The 10721-nt window shown below is 42.3% G+C and overlaps 1 protein-coding gene across 1 annotated transcript in view; it reads right to left on the bottom strand.

Annotated features, from left to right (window-relative positions):
- Positions 1-396: 396 nt before the first annotated feature.
- Positions 397-10721, bottom strand: part of tmem276a (transmembrane protein 276a) — an 18663-nt gene continuing 8338 nt past the window's right edge. The window contains exon 5 of the mRNA XM_062035380.1: positions 397-1118. Within this exon, the coding sequence (XP_061891364.1) occupies positions 862-1118 (257 nt within the window). The 3' untranslated portion in view covers positions 397-861. The remainder of the gene's footprint in view (positions 1119-10721) is intronic.

Raw genomic sequence — 10721 nt, 5'->3', positions numbered from 1 at the left:
TCATTTAAAAAATTAATAAATGTGTATCTAGAGACATACTGTAATAACTAAAGTAAATAATGAAGATTAAAAATCAATTACAAACCAAAAATTTACTAAAAGCTTACCTTTTTTATATTTGTATATATTATTAATGTTGTAAATAGAAATCTTTATATATCTAGAAAGGGTGGTCCTAAAGAGGTAGGCATTTTTGGAGGTCTGAAGAAGGTAACAAATACAAGAGTGTGTGTGTGTGTGTGTGTGTGTGTGTGTGTGTGTGTGTGTGTGTGTGTGTGTGTGCGTGTGTGTGTGTGTGTGTGTGTGTGCGTGTGTGTGTGTGTGTGTGTGTGTGCGTGTGCGTGTTTGTGTGTGTGTGTGGGTCAGTATGCGGTGGACGGAGAACATTTTGCATGGCTGTTTTATTTCTTCAAAAATAGGGGTTGACGAAAAACAAACATTTCAGTCGTACACAGTTTGGACGTGACTTTCCATATTTTCTCTTCAATCAACACAAATGCACCTGCATACTTTTTTCAAAAAGTACACAATGAGTAACGGTAGACAGTTGCCCTTTTAAAATGTGACAGTACACATCCACATGTTTTGTTTTTTAAATGTATAATACAGGTTTCAAGGTGGTGGCGTTAATCCGTTCTATATTCAGATGGTAGAGGAGGAATGTGTTTACAAATGTCTTGGAGTTGTGTCCTCTTAGAGAGCAAGCAATAACAGTTCAATGGTGGAGAAGGTGTGGCATTAAAGCACCAGTCAAATAACAACGTTCCCCTTCTTCAAGTTCTTGTGCTTTCTACGTGGCCTGCAGCGGAACTGTGCTCATTGCAGGCCACTGACATTGTCTGTGGGGTTAGTGTCGGCCCGTCACACGCAGCCGTTCTCCTGCCGGGGCTTGTGGGCCACAGGGGTGTGCGGCGGCGGCGGCGGATAGAGGGAGGGGGCCAGGGTGCACAAGAACCCGGCCAGCAGCGTCAGTCCCAGTCCGCCCCATGCGCAAAACATGGACCAGCCATAGCCATGGCTGATGTCTTCTGGTATCCCAAACATGTAGCGAGGGTAGCGCGACAGTTCAAAGTTGATTCCTGCCACACACGTGCAGAGAGAGATGATGCAGCAGGTGCCTGCAGGGTGGAAACAAAACACGTCAACACTTTGCGTAAATGTTGCAAATGTACTTTTTAGATGAACATCCAATTAAATGCTCCAATTAAAGCAGGGGTGTCAAACTCATTTTAGTTCTGGGGCCCCATGGAGGAAAATCTGTGCACACGAGGGGACGGACTATTAAAATCATGGCATTAAAACTAAAAAATACAGACAACTTCGGATTGTTTTCTTAGTCTTACTTTGGCCAAAACACATTCAGAAAATATTACAATAAGAATATAGAAAAAAATAGCGGCAGCGGTAAAGTTTAGATCCCTGAAGGAACTGAATACATTTACATATGCATAAAAATGTGTTTATTTTTTCTATGAATTAAGGAACGTTTATGAAAACCTTTTTCCAAAACACAATATAGAATGTGAGATATAACAGGATAATGCATACATTTATCATTTGTTTTCAAAACAGTTACAAAAAAGTGGGACCCCAAAAATGTACTGTGGGATCCCATTTTTATGACTTGATGGGGTCCCTGTGACCCATCCATCCATCCATTTTCTACCACTTATCCCTTGGGGGATCGCGGAGGGTGCTGGAGCCTATCTCAGCTGCATTCGGGCGGAAGGCGGGGTACACCCTGGACAAGTCGCCACCTCATCACAGGGCCAACACAGATAGACAGACAACATTCACACTCACATTCACACACTAGGGCCAATTTAGTGTTGCCAATCAACCTATCCCCAGGTGAGGTGGGAGGAGCCTATCCCCAGGTGCTCGTCTTTGGAGGTGGGAGGGGCCTATCCCCAGGTGTATGTCTTTGGAGGTGGGAGGAAGCCGGAGTACCCGGAGGGAACCCACACAGTCACAGGGAGAACATGCAAACTCCACACAGCAGCGCAGGATCTAATCCCTGGGACCCCATTTTGAAAATTCCTAGTGCCAACACTGATGGAGGATCGGTGCGTGCAAAACAGCAGCAGGTGGCTGTGGCCTGCGGGCCGGTTCGAATTCTAATCAAATATCATCCCGGGGGGCCATAGATAATTCATTCGCGGGACAGATCCGGCCCGCGGGCCTTGACTTTGACACCCCTGAATTAAAGCCTCTATTCAAATAAACAATCCAAATTAAAGCAAATAACTGGTTCTTTAATTAGCGCCAGTCAAAATCCATTGAAGGTAGTAACACGTATGGCTGTGAGCAACCTCCGGATGTACATAATTAATAACTTGAAAAGTTAACAACGCTATATCAGTTCATACTCTCATCGACTTAGATTGGTCGAATCTAGTCTTATAGGCACAACTAGTCTAAGACTTTCATTGGTACTTTAACTTTAACTTAACTAGATCTGGATCTAGATCTGGATCTAGATCCGGATCAATGACTTCCTGACGGACAGACGACAGCATGTGCGGCTGGGGAAGATTGTCTCGGACAGTGGAACCACGAACACTGGTACTCCTCAGGGCTGTGTACTCTCCCCCTGGCTCTTCTCCCTGTACACAAACTGCTGCACCTCCAGTCACCAGTCAGTAAAACTGCTCAAGTTTGCGGACGACACCACCCTCATCGGGCTCATCTCGGATGGCGACGAGTCCACCTACAGGAGAGAGGTGGACCAGCTGGCGTCCTGGTGCAGCCTCAACAACCTGGAGCTGAATGCCCAGAAAACAGTGGAGATAATCTTGGACTTCAGGAAAGTCAAAACCCCACCATCCCCCCTCACCCCTGTCTCCATTGTGGACTTCATCCGTTTCTTGGGCACCACCATCACCCAGGACCTCAAGTGGGAGCCGACCATCAGCTCCCTCATCAAGAAGGCCCAGCAGAGGATGTACTTCCTGGGGAAGCTGAAAAAACTGAAGGTGCCAACCGAGATGCTGGTGCAGTTCTAATCGGCAATCATGGAGTCCATCCTCACCTCCTCCATCACCGTGTGGTTCCCCGGCGCCACAGCATCGACTGCAGCGCATGGTACGTGCTGCTGAGAAGGTGATTGGCTGCAAACTGCCACCCCTCCAGGACCTGTTCTCCTCCAGGACCAGGAGGCGTGTGGGTCTGACTCTTCTCACCCTGGACACAAACTATTCTGCCCTCTCCCCTCAGGCAGGAGACTACGGTCCATCCAGACTCACACCTCCCGCCACCTAAACAGTTTTTTCCCCTCGGCCATCAGACACATGAACAATAACAAGATCTGATAGCTCAGTTACAGCTCATGTTATTCTATTCTTTGTTATATGTGTTTTATGTTGCACGGTTGCGCCAAGTAAAATTCCTAGTTTGTGAACCTGTTCTCAAACAATGGCAATAAAAAAAACTCTTCTGATTCCGATTCTTCTGACCAATCTACGTCGATAAGCATGAACTGAGGAAGCCTACTTGAGATGATGCGTCTTCTAGACCAGTGATTTTCAACCACTGTGCCGCGGCACACTAGTGTGCCGTGAGATATTGTCTGGTGTGCCGTGGGAAATTATGCAACTTCACCTAATTGGTCCGATAAATATTTTTTGCAAATCAATAATCATAATAATGTGCCGTTGTCTAGTGCCTGTGCTGTGTAGAGCTTGGCAGGGTAATCTTGTAATACTCCATACCAGTAGGTGGCAGCAGGTACTTCATTGCTTTGTAGAAGTCGAAACGCGTCGAGGATGGTTTGTCGTGATCCCAATATGCAGAGCACAGCGGGAGACAGCGTGCAGGTAAAAAGGTATGTAACGCTTAAACCAAAAATTGACAAAAGGCAAGTCCTGCTAGGAAAAGGCACTGAAGCATAGGGATGGTTATGTAAAACAAAAGTAAAACTGAACTGGCTACAAAGTAAACAAAAACAGAATGCTGGATGACAGCAAAAACTTACAGCGTGTGGAGCAAAGACGGCGTCCACAAAGCACATCCGTACACGACATAATGTCCCCACAAAGAAGGATAGCGTACGCACAACTTCAATAGTCTTGATTGCGAAAACAAAGCGGATGCGGGCAATAGCACTCAAAGGAAGGCGTGAAGCTGCTATAGGAGAACACCAACAAAACACGAAGGGTCACCAAAATAACAGCGCAAGACAGGAACTAAAGCATGACACACACGAAACAACAACAAACTCAAAATAAGGCACGACAACCTGGTGGAGTTTCATTTTTTAACCTTTTCTGCTGGTGGTGTGCCTCCGTATTTTTTTTATGAAAAAAATGTGCCTTGGCTCAAAAAAGGTTGAAAAAAACTGTTCTAGACAAACCGAACAGTCCAGTTGTGATCGATTGAATGCCCTGAGAAGACAATGACCTGATGAATGAGAACATCCATACACTTACATTTGTTTGTATTTGCTTACAATCAATAAGTAGGCCTCTGCATGCACCTTGACTCAGCACTTTATTACAACATTGGTTGTGTTGTGCAATATATTGTTAACTGGAGTTCAAAAACCAAGAGGCTGTTTTTCAGAGACAACATGGGGGCCGCCATATCAAATTAGAGAGCCCCTTTTGGGGACATTTAAGAATCAAAAATGGGAATCTCCATTTTTTTTTTTAAACTGAACTCACAGGCCACCAATTGAATAACCCGAAAGTTGAAAAAGAGAGGACCTCAAATGGAACATCGAGAGACACTAATAGCACACTGTAAAAAAAAATTGAAAAAATCTGCACAAATTCACAGCAAAAAATACAGTCTGTATGTATAGGACTTGCGGTATGTTGATGTTAAATTTGTTAATTTTACAGTTTATAACTGTTTTTGCTTACGGTAAATTATTTTGAAAAAAACTAAAATATTGTTAACCTGTTTACAAAAAAACCTATAGAATTTACGGTAAAATATTGGCAGCTGTGGTTGCCAGGAATTCACCGTAAAACAAATTAGGGCCACTTTTAGTGTTGCCAATCAGGCTATCCCTAGGTGCATGTCTCTGGAAGCAGGAGTACCCAGGCAGTCATGGGGAGAACATCCAAACTTTACACAGAAAGACCCCTAGCCCAGGAATCGAACCCAGGACCTCCACACTGTGAGGCACGAGCGTTAACTACTGCCCCACCCGCTCACCAATACTAGTATCTGTATCGGTATACATGGGAATTTTAACTTGAAAGTATTTGTACAGCCTTTCACTGGACAACTCACAACATGGCCTTCCTCAACATGTTCCTTCAAGTGACCTATTAAAAATGAGCCTTGAATTCTCTGAATGTGTTAAATAGCTGCTTGTAATCAGTTCCAGCACACTTCAACACACGGCGTGGTTCATTTCCATCAGTTTGCAATGAAGCACATAGACCATGTCTGAAACGACTTGCCACAAAAATACAAGAAAACATGTGGTTAGCCAAAAGTTAACTAGGTGCTTTAACACAAATCCCTAAAACAATTAAATGATGCTGTAAATTTAAATGTACAATCTGCAAAATCTTTAATTCAGGCTTCACCTCGGCATCCCCTGGGAGGAGCTGGACGAAGTGGCTGGGTAGAGAGAAGTCTGGGCTTCTCTGCTTAGGCTGCTGCCCCCACGACCCGACCTCGGATAAGCGGAGGGAAATGGATGGATGGATGGATGGATAGATTTTCTACCACTTGTTCTTTAATAATTTTGACAAAATAGTAGAAAAGAAAATGACACAATATATTACTGCAAACGTCAGCAGCTAAATTAGGAGCCTTTGTTTGCTTACTTACTTATAAAAGACAAGTTGTCTTGTATGTTCACTATTTTATTTAAAGACAAAATTGCAATAAGAAACATATGTTTAATGTACCGTAAGATTATTTGTTAAAATAAAGCTAATAATGCCATTTTTTGTGGTTCTCTTTATTTAGAAAAGTACCGAAAAGTATAGAAATCATTTTGGTACCGGCACCGGTACCAAAATTATTTGGTATCAGGACAACACTAGTTTGCACTAAGAGATAATTATTGAACAATGTACGGTATTTTTCAGAGTATAAGTCGCTCCGGAGTATAAGTCGCACCGGCCGAAAATGCATAATAACGAGGGAAAAAAACATATATAAGTCGCACTGGAGTATAATTCGCATTTTTGGGGGAAATTTATTTGATAAAAGCCAACACCAAGAATAGACATTTGAAAAGCAATTTAAAATAAATAAAGAATAGTGAACAACAGGCTGAATAAGTGTACGTTATATGAGGCATAAATAACCAACTGGTATGTTAACGTAACATATTATGGTAAGAGTCATTCAAATAACTATAACATATAGAACATGCTATACGTTTACCAAACAATCTGTCACTCCTAATCGCTAAATCCCATGAAATCTTATACGTCTAGTCTCTTACGTGAATGACATCAATAATATTATTTGATATTTTACGCTAATGTGTTAATAATTTCACACATAAGTCGCTCCTGAGTATAAGTCGCACCCCCGGCCAAACTATGAAAAAAACTGCGACTTATAGTCCGAAAAATACGGTATTTCCCATTTTAGTACAAAACATGCATCAAATTAAATTCAAGTTTTATTTAAGAAAGTATAAAAATCGTTTCACAGGGCTAAAAAAAAACAGTGTGGGGACAAATGTGATGGCCTGTGAAATAAAATTCTGCTTCGGGACCCAGTTCAGCTTGGTACGGCCCTGCGCAGTATGTACTATAGGTCAGTGGTCCCCAACCACCGGTCCGGGGACCGGTACCCGTGACGCATTTGGTACCGGGCCGCACAGTAACATTAAATGATTTATAAACGACTGCATTTTCCCCGACTTAACTTTCGGCTGTCCCACTAGACCGGGGGTCGGCAACCCGCGGTTCTAGAGCCACATGCGGCTCTTTAGCGCCGCCCTACTGGCTCTCTGGAGATTTTTCAAAAATGTATGAAGAATGGAAAAAGATGAGGGGAGAAAAATCGATTTTTTTGTTTTAGTATGGTTTCTGTAGGAGGACAAACATGACACAAACCTCCCTAATTGTTATAAATCACACTGTTTATATTAAACATGCTTCACTGATTCGAGTATTTGGCGAGCGCCGTTTTGTCCTACTTATTTTGGCGGTCCTTGAACTCACCGTATAGTTTGTTTACATGTATTGATTGATATAACTTTCTCCGACTTTCTAGGACGTGTTTTATTCCACTTTTTCTGTCTCATTTTGTCCACCAAACTTTTAACGTTGTGCATGAATGCACAAAGGTGAGTTTTGTTGATGTTATTGACTTGTGTGGAGTGCTAATCAGACATATTTGGTCACTGCATGACTGCAAGCTAATCGATGCTAACATGCTATTTAGGCTAGCGATGTGTACATATTGCATCATTATGCCTCATTTGTAGCTATATTTGAGGTCATTTAGTTTCCTTTAAGTCCTCTTAATTACATTTATATCTCATGACACATGTAATATGGCTTTGAATTTTTTGCGGCTCCAGACAGATTTGTTTTTGTATTTTTGGTCCAATATGGCTCTTTCAACATTTTGGGTTGCCGACCCCTGCACTAGACACACCAATAAGCTTGTTTGTAGATGTACAATAAAACTCCTCATAGGAAACTGCTATTTGTCATAACTTTGTGACTGATACGAAGCACATTAATGAACATATCAATGTGACAGATTGTAGCCAAAGGCTGATTTCCAGGTTGATGGTAACCTGCTGGGGATCTCATTGCAAAGAAACAAGCCCAGGGCTCCCACCATACTTGCCAACCCTCCCGATTTTCCCGGGAGACTCCCGAATTTCAGTGACCCTCCTGAAAATCTCCCGGGGCAACCATTCTCCCGAATTTCTCACGATTTTCACCCAGACAACAATATTGGGGGCGTGCCTTAAAGGCACTGCCTTTAGCGTCTTCTCTCACCTGAAAAGGAGACTATTATATATATCTCTGTTATCCATAGGTTTATCTATAACCCATAAAGTAGGCAGGCACGGTGCTATTTCTCAGCGTGTGTTTATTCCAGCCGGCCCGTTAATACACTGACACTCAACATCCGGATTCCCATCATGCATTGCCTAAAAACTACGGCAAGTAGTAATGTCCAAAAACATAACAGAGACGAAGCAGAAGAACGAAGAAGAGACATGGCGTCGACGAGTAAGAAGAAGAAGTACGCTTGCAAGTTCCAAAATGACTGGAAAAAACTATTTCAGTTCATACAGGACAGCTCGAAGGGGAAGGGGTAAGCTGCCTGCACATTTTGTAGATCAGACTTCTCCATTGAACACGGTGGCCGAACGGATATACTCACGGATTATATATATATATATATATATATATATATATATATATATATATATATATATATATATATATATATATATATATATATATATATATATATATATATATATATATATATATATATATATATATATATATACAGGTATATATATATATATATATATCATACTTGCCAACCTTGAGATCTCCGAATTTGGGAGATGGGGGAGGGGTGGGGTAGCGTAGTTTGGTGGTAGCGGGGGTGTATATTGTAGCGTCCCGAAAGAGTTAGTGCTGCAATGGGTTCTGGGTATTTGTTCTGTTGTGTTTATGTTGTGTTACGGTGCGGATGTTCTCCCGAAATGTGTTTGTCATTCTTGTTTGGTGTGGGTTCACAGTGTGGCGCATATTTGTAACCGTGTTAAAGTTGTTCATACGGCCACCCTCAGTGTGACCTTTATGGCTGTTGATCAAGTATGCCTTGCATTCCCTTGTGTGTGTGTGTGTGAAAGCTGCATATATTATGTGACTGGGTCGGCAAGCTGTTTGTTTGGAGGAAAAGCGGACGTGAAGACAGGCTGTAGAGGGCGCTAAAGGCAGTGCTACCAAGGCATGCCTCCAATACTGTTGTTCGGGTGGATATCGGGAGAAATTCGGGAGAATGATTGCCCCGGGAGATTTTCGGGAGGGGCACTGAAATTTGGGAGTTTCCCGGGAAAATCGGGAGGGTTGGCAAGTATGATATACTGTATACACGGGGGGAAATGAAGTCTCTTCTTCTTCTGCGCGTAGAAGAAGAAGCGCACTTCTTCTTCTACGGGGGAACATGAAGTCGGCGGCTGCTTACCGTAGTTGCGAGACCTAAACTTTATGTAAAGACCCCAAAATGGCTCCTATTAAGAGACACGCTTATGACGCAGAGTTTAAACTCAAGGCGATCAGTCACGCAGTAGAACACGGGAATAGAGCAGCAGCGAGAGAATTTAACATTAACCAATGAATGGTGCGGAAGTGGAGGAAGCAACATGATGACCTGCGCCAAGTAAAGAAGACTACACAGAGTTTCCGAGGGAACAAAGCGAGATGGCTACAGTTGGAGGACAAACTGGAACAGTGGGTTGTTGAACAGAGAGTAGCAAGTAGAAGTGTCAGTACAATCACTATTTGTTTTGTTGACATTCCCTTTAGCGCAGCTTCATCTAATGGATGCATAACGTAACCCCAGCCTCTACTGTAGCGTCTATTGTGCAGTATGTCAAAGAGGAGGTGGAAGAGGAAGAGAAAGACATTGTAGATGACAACCAGTTTGAGATGGACATCTGGGGCCGTACTTATCAAGCTTCTTAGAGTGCCATTTTACACTTAAGTCCTGAGAATTTGCGAAATTTAGTCCTACTCTCAAACTTAAGAATAAAAGCTTTTTATCAACGTTCTTAAGTCTAAGAATCACTCCTACTCTCCACGATATTTAAGAGACCTTCAGAGGTGTCTTAAGTGGTTAGGAGTTGCCAGCAGGGGATGGCACTGAGGCGAGAGAGACGTGCGCGAACGTTCAGGGAACGGAACAATGTTTTATTTTTATTTTTATGACGAGCAGCTGATCAAACGGTATCGTTTATACAGAGCGGATATTATTTTTGTCACAGATTTAATACTTTTCGATTCCTTGTTGATTTCTGCATGTGGCTGCAGTGGGCTAGTATATATAGAGCCACCCATACCAGTTTCAAACTAGTTGCCTAATTAATGAATTGGAAAGAAAATGTTATGAGAGTAGCGTATGTGTGTAGCCCTTTAATAGGTGACAGCATGTGAGGTGAGTGACGTCAGTGAGTGTGTGGGCGATAGAAGAGAGGGAGCGGTAGCGTGAGTGCCGGCGGGGACTAGTTTGTTTTGTATTATTTTGTAGTTTATTGTCAAAATATACACTCCCATTGTCCACTTAAATATTTCCAAGATATTTCTTTATTCTTAGACAAGGGATTCCATTCCGTGTTTGGTCATTTCTATGGACACAGAAATGACGTCACCTAAAATTCCGTTTACGGCACATAGTAATGTCGTAATTCAGCTCTGAGTGTGACACTTAAGATTCAGTCCTACACTTCGCTGAAAGTGTGAGTAAGACGCTTGATAACTAACTTTTAAGTGCAGCTTTCAGCGAAGAATTTATTTACTCTTAAGTCAACTCTTAGCAGACTTCTTAGGAGTGATTCTAAGAAGCTTGATAAGTACGGCCCCTGAGCTCCAGTTGTACCTCCTGTGGAGAGCTATCACTCAAAACACCTCCATGGTCAGTACTGACCGTAAAGCATTGCAATAAAGTTTTATTTTATTTTTTATTTTATTTTTTAAACAAAGGCTGTGGAACCAAAAACAATCTTAGAAAAGTAGGGTGTTTTTGACCCTAAAAGGTGTTTTGCT

This window comes from Entelurus aequoreus, linkage group LG24, assembly GCF_033978785.1.
Source record: "Entelurus aequoreus isolate RoL-2023_Sb linkage group LG24, RoL_Eaeq_v1.1, whole genome shotgun sequence".
Lineage (NCBI taxonomy): Eukaryota > Metazoa > Chordata > Actinopteri > Syngnathiformes > Syngnathidae > Entelurus > Entelurus aequoreus.
Note: the sequence above shows the minus strand (reverse complement) of the source record. Positions and strands in the feature narration are given on the sequence as shown.